Consider the following 22,277-nt stretch of genomic DNA (forward strand, 5'->3'; position numbering starts at 1 on the left):
TCTCATCTGAAAAATAGTACTTCTGACAATGCAACACTTCAGTATTCTGCTGGAATATCGGCCTGGCTTGTGCGACCACCTCTGTAGTTCAGCTTGATGCACAATCTTCTTACTCTGAGACTTGAGTGCTGTTACACAATTAAAGTACTTGAATCTTAAGATATTGCTAATTATTTGTGGGTATGGGGCATGGTGGTGAACAAAAATCATATTGCATATGTAAGTGGGAATAGCTGATTTTGCAAATGAAAGAACAGCCAAAATGATGGGAAACTATAATAATCCATTCTACTTGTAAAGCTTGCATCTTTTAGCATCGAAGTGTGTCATGCATCTAAATCAATCATGTACTACTTCAGTAAGTAGTCAATTGAATGCCAGATTTAAGTGACAACAGGACATCAGGAGCTCTGAACTTTGTATTTACTGTGACATAAAAGATCTATTCTTAATATAAATTAGATTCAAACAAATGTAATATTGAGTTAATGTGCTGAAATTCTGAAGTATTGGCTGCTATCTTTGACAACTGCGACAAAGGAGATAATCCATCACATCTGCTAAACAAAAAAATCCTCCTACATATAAAAGGATCAAGCTATAAAAATCACCAACTAAAAACGTCAGAAATTTAGTAATATTTTCCGTAGTTGCAAAAAAAAACCAAAGATGATCCTTCTATTTCTTTACATCACCAAATAATCAGCCCTAATGTGCCATGCAGCTTCGAAAGCCGAAATCAATAAGATAATTATCTTTGATTTTCAAAACCAAAACATTATGTAGTGAAATGAAAATAATCTTGTGAAAGGGGTTTACCTCTTGCTGTTGAAATTATTTTCTTATTGAGTGTTACAGTCATTCTGTGACACTGAATGGGTGGGGGAGCAATGCAAGCCCATCTTGCCATTGAGACTTGTTGATGAGATACCTTCACCTTCTATTTAAGAGAAAATGTTTATCACCGCTTTTAAGAACAGAATGAGGAGTAAGTGTTCATTTTAGAATATGTATACACTGCATAAATGTGTACAGTTTGGTAATGATGGAAAATAGGATCACTGACAAAAAGTCAAAAGATAATATCACAATTGTGATAGATGCTCTGCACACAAAGGCAACACCATTTCCTTATGGTTTCTAGATGTTATGATACTGCTGTAAATGTTGCTGCTAATCATATTATTGACAATAATATATAATCCATGTGTATCATAATCAAAATATGTCTCCTTATCCTGTTTGTTAATCACCTTGTTGGCATGCTGCATTCATTTGAGTAATTTTCTATTTGAAAATTTTTGAAGTCTTCTCTGATAGAATACTAACAAATATCTATACAGCGTCTGTAATGAAAATGTCTCGAGGCGTTTTCCTGGAGCATTTTAAGGCAGTAAGCCATTATACAGAGTGACGTGAGATATTGACAGATGACCATAAGAGAGAAATAGAAAGAGGAAAATCATCAGGAAGCTTATTTCAGTGCTTTTGAGCTTTAGAGCCACAATTGAAGCTTGCAGATAACTGGAAGAATCATGGGCTGGAGGATATTATACACAGGAAAACACAAGGGCATGAAGGTATTTGATAACAGGATGAGACTTTTGATAAACCAAAAAGAATCTGCAAATGCTGGAAATCGCCTCCTGTGACCTGACATTCCACCTTAATGACACCCTCCTTTGTTCTCTATGGAAGCCACAGTCATGGTCAGTTCCAATAACGATTTCTTTTAGCTTTCTACAGCCTCCAGTGCTGTTCCCCATCTCTACCCCTCCCCAGATACACCCAGAGATTCTTGATCACCATGTGTGTTCCTAGCATCACTAATGCCTCTACTATAACCGCCTGCTTGACTGACCAACTTGACAGTCCAACTGCTGCCCTACAGACCCCTTTTATACCCTTGATAATCGCAAGACAGGCCACACGCCTCATGTCTATATTCACTCCAAGCCTTTGACTTCAAAGAGTCCACAGACATGGATGACCAGAAACAAAATCAGAAGTTGCTGGAAAATCTTAGCAGGTCTGGCAGCATTTGTGGAGAGAGAAACAGTTAATATTGGATACATTGATGACTTTGGGAGCAGAAGAAGAGTCCTCGGATTCAATATTAACTTTGTTTCTCTCTTCACAGATGTTGCTAGATCTGATAAGCTTTTCCTGCACTTTGTTTTATTCCAGATTTCCAGCATTCACACTATTTTGCAGCTTGAGCAGTTTCCGATAACAAATTTAAGGGGTAAAAGGTGGGAGTGAACTCAGTATGTTGGAATAGTCAAAGCTGTATGTGAAAAAGACGGACATTGAATGTTTAAGCAGCAAATCACTAATCTTAGTCTAGGCACAGTATATATAAAAGAACCAAGATGACTTGATCAGCTGAGGTGGATGCTGCAAATTTTTAAATGACTTACAATGAAAGGTTTGATACATCTTTTGGAATTTTTAGGGGAAGAAAGCTAGCTTACAAATCTTAAAGTAAATAATTTTCTTCAATTTGTTATTTCGCCTTTGGAATTTGTGTGGTCAGTAAGTTGAGGCTTTTCAGATATTCTATTTAATTATGTGGCCTGTAGACAAGAATGTGACACTAAATATTTAAAACTGTCTATTAACACTAAGCTTGTGCATGCTTTACAATGACTAACGTCCTCTTCACTATCATCCTCATGCTTCACTAAGGAGCTAGAAGTCCTGCACCAACTAGGAAAGAGTTCAGAGGTAAAAATAAAACCTTAAGAGATGATAGATTTCACTAAATGCTGGCTTATAATTAAAATATTTCTGCCTTTAAATTATTCTGCATGCTATTGGAATGGTTTCTTCTGTCCTTTAAGAAAATAGGTAGCTTTAATTAAATATAATAGAATTGTTATTTAATTTTGGGTTTTGAATTGTTACTTTAATTTTGGATTTTGTCTCTGAAGATCCCAAAACATTTTCAACTCTAGCTGTTGTAATGTACTTCTCAATTGCTTTCCCTCTGTGACCACATTTCCAGGCTTGGATATTTTCAGTAAGGACTGTTGGAATGGGAGCATAGTAGTAGAGCTGCTATAACTTGGTCAGAGTTCCATGGTGGCCATTGCTGCCTCAATGCCCAGTTCAAGAAGGACTAACTAATGAGTTTGTGTTAACAGGAAGACATTATGTGGGTGTGACTTGCCCTCTTCTTTTGAATTTCTGTGGGAAAGATTGACACTTTCAGCGCATGATTAGATAAACTCACCATCTCAACACAGGTGATAGACATTCACTTTTAAGCTTTACATAAAATTTGCAATGCAGTCAATAACTGCGTTTTACAGTCTGATTTATTTTATATTTGCTGTCCTCAGTTAATATCCACAGTTTAATTATCTCATTGCTGCACCAGAAATAAGAGCAGTCTTGTGAAGGAATAATTGATCACAACCAGAGAATGGTATTTTTTACATTGTGACTTTTAACACATTGCTTGGACTTTGCATGTATAAAAAGGCCTTACCTACTAATGGATGAGAGATTTATCTCTCAAGCAGTAAATTTGCAATTTCAGTTTCCAATTAAAATAATTCACTGATTAAGATAATCAGAACTTTAATATTGATCAGAAGCAAAATAAAAGTGGAAACAAGACTCAATAACCAAAAGTAGTTTACCTTTCTTTTAATCACTGTTTTTAATTGTTATATTGGAATGCCATTTCAAATATGAAATCTGATAGTTCAAAAACTTACTTCAGGAACTATTCTAAAAATTCCATCTTCATGTTACATGTTCCTTTTGTTTGGCAGTCTTTTGTTAAAAGATTGCAGCCTACATAATGAGGCAGCAATTACAAGCACAATCTCAAAATTAATAAGACTATCGCAATACTTTTGAAGCATTAATAGTGTAATGCACAAAATATTGTTTCCCCACTCTGGTCAGTTCTCGTAACTCAACACATAGAGTATTACTCAGTGTGATATATGCTATCTTCGTCTTCGACAAGTACCGTTTTGTTTCAGTGTGCTGCTGCTTTTTTTGAAATGTAAATTAAATAATAGTTTTGTAGCACAGAATTTGAGTATTGCTTTAAAAAAAGTTAAGTTTTGTTGAAGCTTTTTGTTTTGCACTCATCAGGAATTTGCAAGGATTTAAATTCAAGGGTAAACCAACAGTACATTGCATGAGATATTAGGAACTTCCGATGAAGCAGGGTCTCGACCCAAAATGTCAAACTTTCCTGCTCTTCTGATGCTGCTTGTCCTGCTGTGTTCATCCAGCTTTACACCGTGTTATCTTAGTACATTGCATGAGATGAGAGGAGAGTACTTGTTTGTTCGTGAGTGGGCTGTAATTGGTAGAGGTGTTGACATGGAGAACTAACCCATTATTGCTGATTGATAGTTAACAACCAGACTCTGAACAGTGCATTTGCCTCATGAAATGAATTAGTGAATGGCTATCACCTATTTCCTTGAGTTGAAACTGACATAGTGTATGTTCATCTTTCGGTCTGCAAATTAAAGGGACTTGTGTATTACTATATAAGACTTTGCTGTACATGCAAGCATGTCAACCAAGCACGACTGATAATCCTAAATTGGTTGTCAGTGTAATTTTTTGCACGCCGAGTAATCCAGCAAATATTCTCCAATTGCAGAATCATGTCATCTATTGATAAACACTATCGCAAGTTTTGCAAATGTAGGCTAGTTTGGTAAGGTCAGTACATTTGCTTGTTGTAGAACATGCTGTTTGATGTGATCCACTTGTCATTGGCATTTCTGGCCTACATATGTGGCATCACACCAGCACTGAATTTCATACATCATATTACCTTTTTGCAATAGGCAGCACATCTTTTTGACTAGTGAACACCACTCATGTTGCTGCTGCAGTTATGTTGTAATCAACATATTCAGAGATGTTACTACGCACCCTCTGGAGCAGGTGTGTCTTGAAGCCAGACCCCCTCGATCAGAGGTAGGAATGCTATCAGTGCACCCCAGGTGCCGCATGTTGCTGCCACCTAGTAGCAGCCTGAAACGGCTTCACCTGTTGCTGAATCTTTTGAGATATCTTTAGGGTAAGATGTCATTCTTCTCATTCAATTTATATTCTTGCAAAATAGCTTCAAATGTCTTTTTTCAGTGATACAAAAAATAAATAATAATCTTGATGCTATGTGATTTTGATTGTTACCTGTGTTTTGACTTGATTTACTTTTCTGTTTTCTGCCCTTGGTATGTCTGTTGTAATAGTTTCTTTGTAGACATATTTTCCTTTTTTTTTTCTCCCCATAAGGTCCAGGGGCACCTGTCAGTCCAGGGTTAGCTAGAAAGGAAATGGAAGGTAACTTTGTTCGTGATACAACATAAGTTTTAATGTGTTAGAACTCAATGAAGGAAATATTTAAGTTCGTTAGAAGTATCTATTAGAAATAATTAATTCTTGCATGCATAAAGCTTGATATTGACTTCATTTGTATGTGGGACTTTGTGATTTGTGTTAGTGAAGTTTCACCCTCATTTGAATGGAATCTTTGCAGTCTGTTCATGAAAGTAGAACATATTACTACAGGTACAGAAATTGTATATTCACATAATTTCTGAAAGGTCATTTGAAATGTAATAGTCAAAGATTGTGATAGGCTGTCGTGCCATAGATGCATGAATCTACTTTTAGTCTCTTTCTTTGTGCTTCCTGTGCTTTCCCTTTTTGTTCTTGTTGACTCAGCCTCTAGCCTCAGTCTCTAGCTAGGACTCCATTTTTCTCTCTCTCCTGCAGCTTTTTAGTCGGTTCTTAGTAAATCCACTAGATAATGCTATGAATCGCTGTGAGCATGTGCTGTGAATCGCTGACAACATGGCAGTTGACTAAGATTGCCGGAAGTAGTGTTCTTGTTTGACTACAATATTGAGAAAACTAAGATTCAAAAACAGTGGACTGAAGCACAATAATTTAATACGTTGTATAAGCTTCGTTACACTTAAAATTTAAGCATCATGTCTAGCAAACCTGATCAGATTGGCAAATTTCAAAGATGCCATTAGTTCTAAACTGACAAGTGATTTGATACCATCTAATACTTACTTTTTCTCTACAGGCCGTCTCCAGCCACCTCCACAAGCAACCATGAATTCAGCTAGTACTGGAACCGGTGTTGCATCTAGACCGGTATGTTCGCTGCAAAAACAAATATACAATACTGTTGTGCATTCAACTTAACCAGAGGGGAGAAATTAATTGATATTTTTGTAATTGTAACATGGTTCAAATAATTTAAAGCTCTTAGTTACGTATCAGTTGTCTTTCATTAGAGCATACCGCCACGTGCTGGGGTTATTAGTGCACCAGCAAATGTACCGATCAAGCTACCTATAGGAGCACAGCAGTCGGAACCTCAAAGCAAACCTCCGGAACTGTTAAAAGGTTAGTATTATTGATTGTCTTAAAGGAAAACAGTTTCCAGAGTATTCATAATGGCTGTATTTCCAGTTGCTTCATCACTGCTACTTTAAAGTTATGTAACAATAACAATTTACATTAGTATAGTGCCTTTAACTTAGAAAATTGCTCAAGACACTTTACTGAGGTGGCAGATTGTGGGGTGGAGGGAGAGAGGCACAGAACAATTATAGCTTGATGTCCAGAATCAGGTGGGATGACCAAAATTATGCTCAAAAAGATCAGTTTGGCATAGGCTTTCAAGATGGAAATAGAAGACTGCAGGAATTTAATGATATCCAGAAGATATGGCCAAAGACAAATCCAGGGCTGAAAGCAGAGTGAGGAGAAAATAAACAAATAGCCATAGTCTGATAACTAAAGGATTTGGGAGGAATTATGAGGCTGAGGAGGTTGTAAAGAGAGGGTTAGAATGAGTGATAAGTAAGCATAACGAATATAGTACCGCATGCAGGCAAAATGTTGGACCAATTGGAGTTTGTTGAAAATTGATTACTATTAAGAAGGGTAGTTTAAAAATTGAGGTTTGAGGTAATCAGAAGATTCCAGGGATAGAGGAATTAATGAAAGAGAAGAGATGGGCAAGACGTGAAGTCTGAAGCTCAGTTGACATTCAGACATAATGTCAGGTATTTGTCAAGTCTGTTGCAGCCCAACCAAGCAGTTGGAGAAAAATCAATCAATAGCATAGGAACTGAGCACAAACTTTGATTTCTTGTCTGTGCTGCTTTGTTACTGGACATAATGGTTGTTTGTTATTGAGTACCTGTTACAAACATGTGATCAAGGAGCAAGAGTAGGCCACTAGGTTCTTTGGCCTGCTCCACCATTCAATAAGATCACTGATCTAATTTTGAATTCAACTCTACATTCCTACATGTCCCATAATCTATCACCTCATTGGTAACCGTGAATCTATTTACCCCTGCCTTAAAAATGTTTAAAGATTCTGCATCTAGTGCCTTTTGAGGAAGGAAATTCTAAAGACTTAACCCTCTGACAAAATAAAAGTTTCCTCATCTCTTTTTTTTTAAATACATGTTCCCTTATTTTTGAAGTACGAACCTTAATTCGCGATACTCAGCAAGAGGAAACATACTTTTGACATTGACCTGTTCGAGTCCCATCAGGATCTTAGTTTTCACTTGTCACCTCTGACTTTTCTAAGCTGCAGAGGATGCAGGCCTAGCCTGTCTAGCCTTTTCTCATAAGACAACCAACTAATTCAGGGAATCTGTCCAATTAAACTTGTCTGAACTTCTTCTGACACATTGGGACATGGATGTCACTAGCTGGCTATTGTTTATTGCCCTTAACAGACTTCCTTAGGTACAGTGACCAGTACTGTATACAGTACTCCACTTGAAGTCTCACTAATGCCCTGTATGACTTCCATACTTTTGCATTTGATTTCCCCTGCAATAAATTATGACATTGTGGTAGCTTTTTGCATGGTTACCTGATTTTCCAACATACTAACCTTCTATGATTCGTGCACAATTCCATTATGATTGTACTCGCCATTTTGGCAACTCAGTCAACTTTATCCCCCTTCCTGAATACTAACCACTTCACCTTGACCAAAGAAATTAGTTATCGTTGTAAAGAGTTCTAGAGTCTTAATACATTTTGCTGGCTGTGGGTGTTGCTGGCCAAGCCAGCATTTATTGTCCACAGGACAGTTGAGAGTTGTCAACATTTGTTGAGAGTCTGGAATTACATGTAGGCCAGACCAGGTAAGGAAGTTGGTTTGCTTTCCTAATGAACATTAGTGAGCCTGATAGGTATTTTCGACTACTGTGAATCATTCCGTCGTCATCGTTTCACACCTAATTCTAGATATTTATTGAATTAAAATTCTACTATCTGCACCAAAATGTCAACTTTCCTACACCTGTTGCCTGACCTGCTGTATTCCTCCAGATTCACACTGTGTTACCCCAAAGTATTACCTGGGTCTCTGGATTAGTAGTTCAGCGATAGAAGGAGATGATGGCCTAGTGGTATAATTGCTGGGCTATTAACACCCTGTATTCTCATTATGAGAGAGCCCAGCACATCTGTGCAGAAAATAAGGCCTAAGCATTCACACAGTCTTCAGCCAGATGTACTGAGTGAATGATCTCTGTCTTCTCTTAGTGTTTCACAATATCGCAGATGTCAATCTTCAGCCAATTTGATTCACTCGGTGGAATATCAAAAAATGGTTGGAGGCACAGGATACTGCAAAGGCTGGTGCCCTGACAGTGTTCCAGCAGTAGTAATGAAGATGTGTGCTTCAGAACTTGCATACTTCTAACCAAGCTGACCCTGTACAGCTGCAACGTCGGCACTTATCCAACAATGCAGACAATTTTTCATTAAGTCCTGTATGCATGAAGCAGGGCAAATCTAATCCAGCCAGTTACTACCCCATCAGTCTATTCTCAATCATCAGTAAAGTAGTAGAATTTGTCATTAAAGTGTTTCAGGCAGCACATGGTCATGAATAACCTGCTCAGTGGTGCCCAGTTTGGATTCTGCCAGGGAGATCCAGTGCACAACCTCATTACAGCCTTGGTTCAATCATGGATCAAAGAGCTAAATTCTAGAGATGAGGTGAGAGTAACTGCCCTTGTCATTCCAAGCCACATTTGTGGCATTAGGGAGCCCTAGCAAAACTGGAGACAGTGGGAATCGAAGAAAACTCTGCATTTGTAGAGGATGTTCACTGATGATTGTAGAATGTTCAACATCATTCACAGCTCCTCAGAAGCAGCCCATGTATAAATGCAAAACGTCATGGACAAGATCCAAGCTTGGGCTGAAAAGTGACAAATAACATTTGCGCTACACAATATCAGACCCTCTCCTCCAAAAAAGGCAATCGAACCACAGCCTTTGACATTCAATGATGTTACCGTCACTGAATCCCATACTATCTTGCTGGGGATCACCACTGACCAGAAACTCAACTGGACTAGCCACGTAAATTAGAGTGGCTACAAGACCAGTTAAGAGGCTAGGAACACTGCAGTGAGTAATTCATCTTCTGACTCTTCAAAGCCATCTACAAGTCACAAGTCAGGAATATGATGGAATAATGCCCACTTGACTGGATGAGTGTTGCTCCAACAACATTCAAGAAGCTTGACACCATATCAACAAAAGTTCAGTCACTCCACTAATGCTCAGAAGTAGTGGTGTGTACTATCTACGAAATACACTGCAGAAATTCACGAAAGATCCTTAGATAGCATCTTCCAAACGCATGACCATTACCAGCTAGAAGTACAAGGGCAACAGATATGTGAGAACTTCACTATCTGCAAGTTCCCCTCCAAGCCACTCACTGTCTGAAATGGAACAACATTGAAGGGACACTGTCACTAGGTCAAAATTCTGGAACTTCTTCCTGAATAACATCGTGGATCTACCACATCTCTCACGGATTGTGGTGGTTCAAAAAGACAGCGAATCAATAAATTCTGGCCCAGCCAATGATGTCAATATCCCATGAGTGAATTAAAATAAAATACCATGAGCCTATCGCTGCCTCCATTTAATAATAAATTCCCTGATAGACACTTCATAATAACAAAGCACCACACGTGGATTGTCCAGATAATCATTTAAATGAGATCACGTCTGTAGCTCTTGATTGCATTTTTGTACCTTCTTGTATCCTTCAGGTCAATAACCACAAATGTTGTTGAATGTAAAGTGCAAGATGAAAATTGTAAAAATTCTGACTAAAATTTGCTTTAGTTGTAAATGGCAGCCTGATCTTAGTGTTTGGTGATTACAATAATTCAAGCAAGAACTCCATGAAGAATAAATACCAATTTATCGTTTCCTAAATATTTTCTGCTGAATATTCTGAGAGGTTACTTGTATCTCATGACTCTCTTTAATTCTATCAGCTAATAACATAAATGGAACAGCTTGTCACCAGCAAAATATCCTACAGCTAGTGGAAACCAGTTGACTCCGAGTCCAACTGACATTTCACCAGTGGTAGCTGGAAATTCTGTGCACCCCTTCTGCTGTCCTCTTCATCTGGGACGGTTGTCTTACCGCTGTGAGACTGAAGCAGGTCATCCTCCACAACTAAGTGGCGCAAGGATGCAATAAAAACATTAAAATTAAGAAACTTCTTCATTTGCAAAGTTGGAAGTGCACAGGAAATTTAAGCTCTGTTTGAAGTTTTGAATGAATGTTATCTAACTACATTCTGTCTGTCTTTCAGGACCATTGCTCTTGCCAGAACCACTCAAGCCAAAAATTGCTACTCCACTTCCACTGCAACCTCCCCCATTAGGTTCACAGAAGCTACAGGAGCCTCTTAAACCCGCTGGTTTGAAACCTATTTCTCAGACTCCACCCCCTTCTCTTGGCTTAGATCACCTAGCACCTCAGGCTCCACCTCGCAGCAAATCTGCCCAGAACCTGCCAGTAGAACCTGTCGCTGCAGAGCAGGTAAATAGCAGTGGCATCTGTTAAATAACAGTGCTTTTGTCTATACATAAAAATGTGTAACTGAAAAACAGATTTGCTTAGAACATTCCTGCATGCACTTTGGAACCATTTTATAAAATGTCTGTGATACTGTATAATTAATACAACATGAACTGAAAAGCCAACGAACTAAGTGTCCTACTTCCTGTGAACTAACTGAGTGAACAGAACATGTACCTTCGTATGCAAGTGTTCAAATTGAAGGAAAGGCTATGATATTTTCCCTTCTAGTCTCCACTGTATCCAAGTTACCAGAACCATGTGTAGTCCCAGAGTCAGCTTGAGTGGGAAGTGTGCTTGATGGCGCTGGTGAGAGAGACATCTGTTTTGGTATCTGGGCCTCACTTGCCAATTACACTCTGCACACTTCAAACTGAAAAATAAAAACTAGATTGTTGACTTGAACAGGATATTGGCCTATCCACTGGACACCTGAAACTCCCAGCTCTAACTGAAATAGTAGTGGTAGGTTGGGATGATCCACCTTGGGCAGGGGAGGTCCAAGATTTGGTCAAGATTGGAAGAGCACTTAGGTTCCTCTTATTCCTTAAGATAATCTCCAGAAAACTCAAATGGTAATCTTCTTTTGGACCTCTTCTATACTCTTTACGCTGCTTCACTGGCTGGCCTGGCTCTCTGTGCAACCTACTCTCTTCATGGTTAAAAACACTTAGGCTCCAATTATTCAACTGAGGGACCAAAGTATTAACATTGGGTTCATGCAAACATGTTTGACCTCTTCAAAATATCTGGGAGTTTAACTGGTGGTGGGCAGAGGCACAATGAGAATAGATCAATAAGTATTTACTGCTGTTTCATCTATGCTTGTTCCATTCTTGTACATTGTCATTAAAATCAGGTTATTCTGTTAGCATACTGCTGGGCCCACCAAAATTGTTTTTTTAACATCTGCCAATTATTCTACTACAAAAACAAAATACTGCAAATGTTGGGCCAGGTAACACATGTGGGGAGTATTTTGGATTTATGACCCTCCTTTAGATTCTGAACTTCATCAGAAATGTTTCTTATTATTTTGTCGACCTTTGTTATTACCTGTTTCTCACCCATATTTCAGCATTTTCAAGATTACTTACAAAAACTAGTTCTAAAGTTAGCGTAACATACAGGTAACAAATTGATTATACTTATGATTGGAGGATTCATTGTGGTTAAAATATGCCAACCTTCCTGATGGAGCAACAGATTTTAAATATAAAAAAAAATAAAAATCATTAAAAAGAATGAAAATATTCAGCAGGTCAGATCAAAACTGCCAGAAATTAGAAATCTGTTTAAATTTCAAACAGGTTCAAGTAAGAGAACAAAAAGAAAGGTCTGGACACTAGAGTTTAAATTATATAGGAGTCTAGATTAAGTGAGTGAGTGAGTAGGATCGATTGAACAGCTAGTGGCCAAAAGCAAAAATGAGAGAAACAAGAAACTGAAGCCAGAGTATCCACAGATTATGGAAACAAAATGAAGGTAGCAATCATGGCCTTAGGATGTTGAACTGAACATTGACCTTTCAGGTAAAGTGGATGCCTTACATTTATCACCAGGGTGTAAAACTTTTCTTCATATTCCCATATTATTTCTTTCACCTTTGTTTTGATTCTTTGGTTTCTTATGGCATATTGCAGCTAACCTGCTCCTAAACACGTTTTAATAGTCCAGCTATGTTAAAGAATATTGGCTGTTCCTCTCCTCCACTGTCTTGTACCTTTTTTAATTAAAATTTTAATGGATCAGGGCAATCACTATGTAGTAAATTATAGATATTTACATGTACTGTTGTTCTTGATGTAACCCATTTGGTGGTCAATTGTGATATTTTTTAAAAACTTCATGATTGGGCAGTTTCGTACTCTGAGCTGAGCAACGTGGACTAGTTTGTGCCCAATCTTCACACTTGCTTTCTTCCTGAATTGGTTAATCTGGGATAGAACAACAACAGTAGTAACAGTACAGTTAGCCCTGTGTGTGTGTGTTGCACGCAGATTGCCAGTACCTTACTTAATATTACCCTGTCAGTGTTTCCTTCTCCTTTCTTCGTGTGCTTTATAAATACATTGTTTTTTTCATTCTTGATAACCATTCCATGTGGTGGCTAATTCCACTCTCTGGATAAAGAAATTTCTCTAAATTCCTTATTGAATTCAGTGAATAACCTATATTGATGATCCCTAAATTTGAACTCCACTAAAGGTGAAAACACAACCTTCTCTACCTCTCCCCAATTTGTAGCCCTTGACTAACGTATAGCTTTGTAAGCCTGTGAAGCTACCTGTAACAATGTGAGTCTGTACTACTAGTACTATGGGTATTTGTACTGTCTGTGTCTTTATCCCATTTAAATGTGCTTCCAAAGATTTAGGTGGCCTGCTTATTTCTCACATCAAAATGCATCACTTCCTTTTTACCTGTAATATAATATAAAATATATTAATTTCATCTTTTCAACATTTGTACTTAATGTGCACCACAGTAACCTTGAATAAGGATCCACTCTGGTCTATGTTCTAAATATTCAACATTTGGAAAAATTTAACGAAAGGAAACATGACTAGTGTTAGCAACCGTGCTGTCCGATTTAAAAAAAGAAATTTTTCTATTTATTGCTTTTCTCTTTTCTCATGTTTACTGTGTCTTTCTCACAAGCAGGAACAACCATCAGGGTGAAAGGTATTGAATTAATTTACAATTTTCTATGTAATTCCAATAACTCATTTTATTTCACTACTTTGATGTATACACTTAAAAGTATTATACATCAGCAATTTTTGTCAGTCTTGTAAAATACTTTTCCTCATTTTGCAAAGTAATTACCATGTCTTTTAAATTTTATTTTACTCATTGTGTATGTTGCACCTAATTATAAAAGTCATTTTATTGAGTTTACATTTGGCTGTGGAAATGATTTATAAACCTTTTTCCAGGAGCAAGAAAAGTGGTGTATTGCTACTCATGTTTTAGAGTTATTGAAGTTGAAGCTTGGTTGAAATATCTCCCTGGTTAACAATTCCCACATACTTTTTTTTAGATATGTTAACAATAAATCAGTTATTCTTTCTCCTTAATGAAATGATATCATATCATGCCCCCGAACTCTAAGCTTATCTATGTCCACAACTTCAAGATTTTTTAAGCTGCATTGCTCGCCAAATAATGATTTCAAAAATAATCTTTTATTGTACAATTACTTTTTCTTTATTGATCCTTGCATCCATCCTGAAAGATAGGACACATACAAGGATACTGTACTGACCGGTGTATAGTATTCTGGCCCTCTCATCAAAAATGTTTCGAAATTGTCCATGGCTCCCACTTGATTGCTTCTCAACTGTGTTATTCTTGTCTGGAAATCATTTTTACTAATAACTTGAGTACAAAGTTGATCAAGGACACCAAATCTGATGTCTTTAAATAGTACTTTTTATTCTAAATCAATATAACTGAGTATCTTCTATACAACACCTTTTCAATCACTACTGGAATAGTCATCTTGTTGCATTACATATTTTTTCTTTCCTATGTTATTGTGTGCTTTACTGAAAATCTTAAAGATTTTGCTTAAACATTTTGATGCTTTGCAATCTATCCTTTTTATCCCCACTTCTTGGTCAAAGATTTTGGTCTTCTCTTCGGCTGACGGGATGTAGGTCTTTGAAAGATTTCCAGATTGAAAATGCATGATTCAGTTTATTCTGCAGTGTGTACTGCATAATGTGGCATTTAATTTCAGATTTGTTTGTTGGTATTCTCTAGAGAGAGAAAGAAAATAGTGAAGAGGAAGGGTAGTGTCATCAATTTTTTTTTCAAATAAGCCTAAAGTTGACCAATAGTATACTGGTGCGTAGCATAAATTACCACAGGGATGAACCAAAGAAGTTGTAGATTTCCACTGCTTTCATTATTTAATTTGATGATAGCTCGAATTTATATGGTGCCTTTATGTAGTAAAATATCCCAATATGTTTCACAAGGATGTTTTTAAACAATTTTTGAACTGAACCACATGAGACAGTAGGGCAGATAATCAAAAACTTGGTTAGAGTAACAGGTTCTGAGAAGCATCTTAAAGAAAGCAGCGGACAGTTCAAAAAAAAGTAATTCCAATGCTTAAGATCTTGTCAGCTGAATTCATAGCTGCCAATGGTAGTGCAATTGAAGTGGATCTGAAGGAGCTGTGATTTGGAGATACATGGAAATCTTGAAAGGTCGTCGGACTGGAGGATACTACAGAAGGATAGTGCAGTGGGTGGGCGGGAGTGAAGGAGACTTGGGAATAAGGATGAGATTTTTAAAAATTTGAGGCTTTGGCACACCAGGTGAAAGTAAGTCATAAGTCTTGGATGAATGGGACTAGGTGGAAGTTAAATATATGCAGTAGAGTTTTAGATGAGCTTAATTTTGCAAAGTGGGATGCTGTCCAGAAGAAAATAATATTCTAGAGGTAATAAATGTAGTGATGATCATTTCAACAGCAGGTGAGGCGACATGGACTGACTGTGTAAAAGTAGTTTGTCTTGGTCGTAAAGAAAACATTTGGATTGGTCAGAAGCTCAACTCGTGGTTGACCAGGTCTCAAAATTGAAATTTGTATGATTTAGCCTCAGCCATTAGCTGGGTTTCGGGGTTTGTGGCATAGTCTGAACATTTTACTTTGGTCTTCTGAATGTTCCATTAGAAGACCATTCTGCTCATTTAGTGCTGTATGTTGGTAAAGCAACTCGACAAATCTGAGACAGCAGGAAGAGTGGATAGAGATGGTGTTTTTGTGTGAGATGGCAGTGTAAATGCAGAAACTGTGTGTTTTTGGCTGACATTCCCAAGGGTCACAGTACCCGAGAAATAGAGGATACCAAGCTTAGGCTCTTGGGGGAATCTCTAGATGTAATGATGCAAGAGTAAGAAAGGAATCAATTGCAGAAAAATATCTGATTGTGACTGCATACACAGAAAGGAATCAGATCAGGCAGTCCCACCCATTTTGGAAAAGGAGGAACCTTGACGATAACACAGCAGGCAGATTGCGATGAATGAGGTGAACAGTTTACTATAGCAATGTAGGATGTCATTGTACCTTATTGATTTCAATGCATGAACAGGAACCTGTTCATAGGGATTCAAACCTGGAGTTTCAGGAAAATGGGTACTAGTTTGGGAGTTTAGCAGCATGCTCAAGAACTTGAGAGAGTGAAAAGTGATTGGAGATATGGCCATGATTTCAAAGGAAGATGATTGAAGAATGATGGTGGTTTAGTAGTTTAAAAAGAAGAAAGAGAACACTTGACAATTTTAGTTACTGTAAGATCCTGGAAGGGAAGCTTGTTGGTCATCAGTTTGTGCAAATAGGGTCAAGTGAGCAGGAAGCAGATCTCGTAGACAAGATAAGCTCAAAGAGGGCAGGAGGAGTTGGCGGAAAGATACAGAAGCAGAGAGGAAGTTTTTTGGAGAAATCTGACTGGAGACCGGGGTGATACTGGTTAAGGGAAGATAATGAAATGGAACAGGCTTTTAAATGAACTGTCTTAATCTTGATAATAAAGAAGTCCATAAACTTTGCACTTCCTGGAAGTGAGCGTGCAGGTGCTGGGAACATCTAAGAAGACGTCGTTGTAATAGAGATTAGAGCTTCATCGTGAAATGGTGAGAGGTTTTTATAGGGTGACCGGAATCCAACAGTGCTCTATGTTGCGTAAACATTTACGGTGCAAATCCAGTTCAGCCATTCGTGGCTTACCTCTTGGATTTGAGAGTGGAGTTGGAAACTGCATTGAGGGAGCAAGCAGCTTGAGAAAAACTCTAGTTTTAACAAGGACAGTAGCTCAAGTGTGGAGCTGATTACAATTCAAAATGCTGCAGTGAATGGAAAGCAAAAGTGCATTGCACGTAATCTGGGGAACAGTTTCATGTTCAGACACAAGAAGTAGAGTTATAAATGCTGGGATTAAGTAAGGGATTAAAAATTGCCTTTGCCATTTCAAGTGATCCTTCTACAAAGGTTGAATGGATGGCTGTGAATGTAGGTACTTTTGGAGTGTGAAAATTAAGGTTTGATACAAAGCTAGAAGAGAGATGCCATGTGTTAAAATGACCAAGAAGGAAAATTGTGCAGGGAAAGCATTAACGATAGCTGTGAGAAACTTACAATAGTGCTTTGACTAGGTGGAGCGGAATGAGGCATTTGAAAGGAGAAACGAGAGATGAAACAGGGTTCCAAAATTTATTTGTGTCTTGGAATAACATGATACTTTTGTTTCTGTTTGCAGCTAAAAGCCAGTATTAATGGATTTAACAATGGAGGACCATCTAACATTGACCCTTTTGCTGATCTTTCACTCGACCGGCTTGCTGATCCTTGGACAAAGACTCCGTTATCAAGCGGAAATACTAGTTTGCAACCAGCATATGCGCATGTATCTCCTACTTTGTGCCAGCAACAATCCATTGAGCCCCTTGTGTCATCACAAGCTAACTGCATGCCATTGGTACCTCCCATTCCTCCCAGAAGTAAATCACAGGAGAGTTTTCAAGTCTGTCCTGGATCTTTGAATTTCCTGGCTGATGGCAATACTTCCAATACAAACCCTTTCACTCGAAAAACTGGTTATAATCCATTTAGGACAGATACTCAAAACCCCATACAAAGACCTGCTGCATCACAAACATCTGTGCAAACGAGCAGCAGTTACCCTGTCTTTTCAACCACTGGGGCAGGGATTGGTGAGGCTGCCTCTTCATCAAATCCATTTAAAGGCAACAATATCTTTCAGAGTAAACCTGCGATAAGTAACAAAGTACAAACCAGTGGATGGGTGACCTTTGAGGATAATGATTTTTCTCAAAAAGATGGAACTCTGTCAACTAGTGCAAAAGAAATTGAATGCCAGGATCCTTGGAATGACAGTGTTCACAACTCATCATTGCAGAATGCACACAAATTATTTCCAAGTTCAGATTTTGGGTTTGGCAGTGACTGGCATAAAAGTAACAAAGCAACTGGTGCATCAGTACCCATGCCATCTCGAAGACCACCACCTCCTATACCTTTGAGATCAAATGTCGTCATCCCAATATTGCCATTCAATTCAGAGACACCTGACTCTCTAACAAAGCAGGACTTTACTGAAAGATGAGATGTGGTCTAATAAGGTCTGAAGGCTAACTTTTAAAAAAAATTTTGACTTCTTTGTCGGGGCTTTACATGTGCAATATGTTCTGTATAAAATGCCAAATACTTGGCATCTGTTTTACAAGAAGTTCTATGTTAGTGTTAAATAATTGGCAATGATTTTGTATGGTCATCGCATTATTTGTTGTATTTTAAGGTTGCAGATTCAAAATCCACCATTTCCTGAATGTGATATCAGCTAATTAATGTTTTTTGGGAATTGATCTGGTGCAAGATGCAGTTAAATTGCCAGGCGAGGAAAAACAGTAATAATATGGATTACGTAAATATTTTTATTAAAGATGTGAACTTATGGTTAATGCAACACTGTTGTTCTCTGAACCGTCCCAAGAAATTTTAGTTCAATCTGACTTGCTGTCAGTTGCAATTTAACTAACCAGTGTTAAATGTGGTAGTAGGCTAGTTATTTTCAGAGCATTTGCATAATTTTTATCCTTTATTGGTTCAGATTATCCAATTTTATATGGTAACAAAATTTCCAGAATATTTTAATTTATTTAATTAAAATCAAAAGTTTGTGCTGGGCTTTTGGTGAACCTTAGCAATGGATGTAGCCATCCAACATGCAAAATATTTCTTGATTTTTCTTATTTCCATTCATTATTACTGTTGTTTACAATGACACGCTGTGCTCCTTATCAAAGTTGGGGGCTGGCTATATTAATGGACACATTGTACCCGTACTCTTCAATAAGAGTCAAACTGCTTAGTTTGTTTACACAATTGTTTGACTCAACCACTAAGTTGTAGCCATTGACTGTTCTAATGATATTCAAGTTTCAAATAGGTGGTTGTGGACAAACTTCAGACTATTGAATGAATTACATTGTATTTGTTGCTGTCAGGCCCAACATGTCTAATAACCACTGTGGAGGGCATCTCTGTTTAGGTAATGCACTGTCCATTTTAACATTGTGGTCTGAGTTCCATTGATGGGATGGGATGGGATGGATATGTGTTCATTCTAACTTAAGGGATCTTAGATAAATTTGGGTAATGTCTACCCATTGCCAAGAAGGCATAGTACAACACAATAATTGGCATTAAATTTAGCAGCTTTGCTGGAGGATGGCTGTTAGAGGAGGTGTGCAAATAAGTTGTTTTTTACAAGTTGGGCTAAAGTACATAGTACTATTTTTTCGGGGTTGAAAATAGAGGGAGGTGGGGTGGAGGGCTTGATCTTGACATTACATCCCTTTATCTTAATGAGCACAAAATCATTTCCTGAATTCTAACCATGCGAAGAATTTAATGGTATTCATCAGCAAGTTGATCTGGTTAATAAAACGCTAACTACTAATCACTCAGTCAGTTGCTATGATTTCAAATGTGCATCACATTCGTCATCACTTATTAGTCTACTTGCATTAACTTGGAACATCTCCTCCAGTATCAAACTTCATCTTCTAAAGTTAATTACATCTCTTACTAAAAACTCTGATTTAAGAAAATGAAAGCCTATGCACCATTACTCCACTTTTTTACCTTGGTCTAGAGGGAGCCGACTACCATATAATATTGCCTCTGATATGTCACTAGTTATCATAAGTGAAACCATGTTTCATTCCTAGCACCAACATCCTCTTTTTGACAAGCACACTTAGTTTCCTCCCCATCAAAAAAAATCTAACTACAGTCTAAGGTTATTTATCTATAATATATTTCCATTTAAAGAACATATTCATACCTGATGATATCACTGTTTAGTTCAGATATTGGTTTATAGAAAATATATTCTGTATAGTATGTATGCAACTATATAAACCAAGGTTATGGCAGCAGATGAAGAACAAGGCTATTGAATAATAGACCAGTTTTTTTTTTCCAGGAGAAACAGTAAATATGCCAAATTGCTCTTCAGATATGACCTTAGCATGAACATCTGACATTTTTTAAAAGCTTACTAAATTCTTCCATTTGTTTGACACAAATGCTAATTTGTAAGGTTGTTGTTGCAGTTGTGTGTTGATGCATTAAACTGTCTGTCACTATGCATGATTTTGTTCAGACACAGTAAGCAAGAATCTTTAAACTGTTATTAACTAAGTATTTGATTTAAAATGTTGATCATAAAAGAAGGTGGTGATTCTTTTGGTCTGTTTCAAAACTGTAGCCTCAATTACACTATTTTATTAAGCTATCTGAAATGTGTTAACATATTGATAGCTTCTTTCATTGATCAGAAAGTGAAAAATATGAAAATAAAAATGCCGAAACAGTAAAACAAAATCTTGCAGCCTTGTTATAGTTAGTGTATTGGCTAAATTCTCACTACTGATATCTTAAAGGCATTATTATAATGCTTTTGCTGCTGCTCTTTTTGCCTGTGGTGCAATGGGAAATCACTCTTAAAATTCCTTTCATGGCACATCAACTAATACATTTCTACATGTAAATGGTGTTCAAGCGTATAACTTTTCATTCGGCTAATTTTAAAATGTTCAGTGTGGAAAAATATCACTGCAAATTTTCATTTTATAACTGAGCTTTCTGCTGACATCTGTGGCTAATGAAGAACTACAGCAAATATGTAATTTGCAGCACCACAGATATTGTATACAAAGACTTAACTGCAACATTTCAATGTGGTAATCTGGCTGTTTATGGTTTTTATAGGTCCTCTGATCTTTAAATGTTCATTAATGTGTACCTATAATCCTACAGATTGTTTGTTATATTCAGTAAACAATATGTCTTAATCTTTTCCTGCGTGCTTAACAAGTTGTACATATCCTGTGATATCCAAGTTGCATCTTAATACAATAAACATAGCTGTGTCCTATTTTTCGCAGATTGTTTTTTTTTTCAGGACAGTGATGGGTCTAAGCTTAATTTTGGTGTAGATGAGTGAGCTCACAGAGCAGACTCAGAAATGACAGGTCTGGAGCTTGTGAAATGCGGTTGATTAGTACACAGATTCTCTGGGCAAAGGATTCTCAGTCCCACTGAGCTGGGCTTGAATGTGAGACTGGAGAGTAGGATAGGAGAACTTTGGTCAACAGTTGGGCTGCAGCAGGCAGATTATGAATATGTGAATGGCACACAGGCCCTTGCATGTTTTCTTCTCTTCCCACACCACAACCACCACCAAAATCAGAACTCTGAATCACAAGCCACAATTGTAGCTACAGGTCATTCTGTAGAAATATTTCCTTTCCAAATTGATGACCAAGCAATAGTGACCAGTTTATGCACACAAAATTGAGACTACCTCAAGGTGAAATTTTCACAGCCTTCTTCTAAGGAGGCAGTGCTCACCTCTGTCAATGGGGCTACCATCCACCAACTGGTTGTCCTCAGCAAACATCCTATCCATCTCATTTAGATGCTGTACTCTGAGCCAGTTAGGAGGCTGCACACGCTTGTGCCAGAAAGTGTGTTGCCAACAAGTGCAAGGATACGATCTAGTGTCAGTTAAACTAATTCCAACCTACCTTGGTGCACTGCTCCTATTCTAACCACTTCTGGACAGAAAGTCACAGCAACAAGCTTTCACTATCTTTTACATTCCTTTTATGAAAGTCAATCATTTTACCAAGGCAACTAATGTTGAGCAGTAAATGTTGAGAGACTACAAACAGTTTTAGTTTTAAAAGTTTGAGATGGCTAATACTATATCATTTTCAAGGTGTGTGTGGGACTTCTGACAAAAAGATGTACCTGCCACATAAGAATGGAATGTGAACATGTAACAACTAGTCAGTGTAAAATGTAAACACCTCTTCCGACAACTGTTTCGCTTTCTCATTGCATGCTTTGTTAAAGATTGGCATCGGTTGTGAAAACCGAAATACCTGTGGATGCTGTAAATCAAACAAAAATTCCTGGAAAAGCTCAGCAGGTATGGCAGCATCTGTAGAAAGAAAGCAGATTTAACGTTTTGGTCAAGTGACCCTTCGTCAGAATGTTGATGTGAAACTTGGTGAGCAAAAGCTTGAATTTGATGCCTAGAGTTCCGAACCATATTGTTTAGATACACACAACAGCTTAAAATGCATTAAAGTATTATCAAAGGAAGTTAGGGATAAAATATACTTTCAAAGGATTGATTTCAAGCAAATGTTAGTACCTATCAGGATATCTAAATGCTGATAGAAACAGTTGGGATGAATGCCTTGTATCTTCCCCAAATAGGACA

At 37.6% G+C, this 22,277-nt stretch overlaps 1 protein-coding gene and 1 long non-coding RNA gene across 10 annotated transcripts in view; one reads left to right on the forward strand and one right to left on the reverse strand.

Annotated features, from left to right (window-relative positions):
• Window positions 1–20,921, forward strand: part of synj1 (synaptojanin 1) — a 101,146-nt gene extending 80,225 nt beyond the window's left edge. For 5 of the 9 annotated variants that reach the window (XM_048540955.2, XM_048540957.2, XM_048540956.2 and 2 more), the window contains 6 exons: window positions 2,689–2,727; window positions 5,281–5,328; window positions 6,083–6,153; window positions 6,297–6,408; window positions 10,673–10,902; window positions 17,217–20,921. In XM_048540955.2, the coding sequence (XP_048396912.1) occupies window positions 2,689–2,727; window positions 5,281–5,328; window positions 6,083–6,153; window positions 6,297–6,408; window positions 10,673–10,902; window positions 17,217–18,083 (1,367 nt within the window). In that variant the 3' untranslated portion in view covers window positions 18,084–20,921. Of the gene's footprint in view, window positions 1–2,688; window positions 2,728–5,280; window positions 5,329–6,082; window positions 6,154–6,296; window positions 6,409–10,672; window positions 10,903–13,602; window positions 13,627–17,216 lie in introns of all 9 variants that reach the window. The other 4 variants (XM_048540960.1, XM_048540961.1, XM_048540958.2 and 1 more) reach the window with 4 other exon arrangements.
• The window catches only part of LOC125457148 (uncharacterized), an 83,826-nt gene that overhangs the window by 53,804 nt on the left and 7,745 nt on the right, over window positions 1–22,277 (reverse strand). The window contains exons 2-3 of the long non-coding RNA XR_007248563.2: window positions 6,070–6,162; window positions 5,179–5,310 (exon numbers count right to left, since the gene is read on the reverse strand). This is a non-coding gene — a long non-coding RNA (uncharacterized LOC125457148). The remainder of the gene's footprint in view (window positions 1–5,178; window positions 5,311–6,069; window positions 6,163–22,277) is intronic.

The sequence above is a fragment of the Stegostoma tigrinum genome, chromosome 12 (genome assembly GCF_030684315.1).
Source record: "Stegostoma tigrinum isolate sSteTig4 chromosome 12, sSteTig4.hap1, whole genome shotgun sequence".
NCBI lineage: Eukaryota > Metazoa > Chordata > Chondrichthyes > Orectolobiformes > Stegostomatidae > Stegostoma > Stegostoma tigrinum.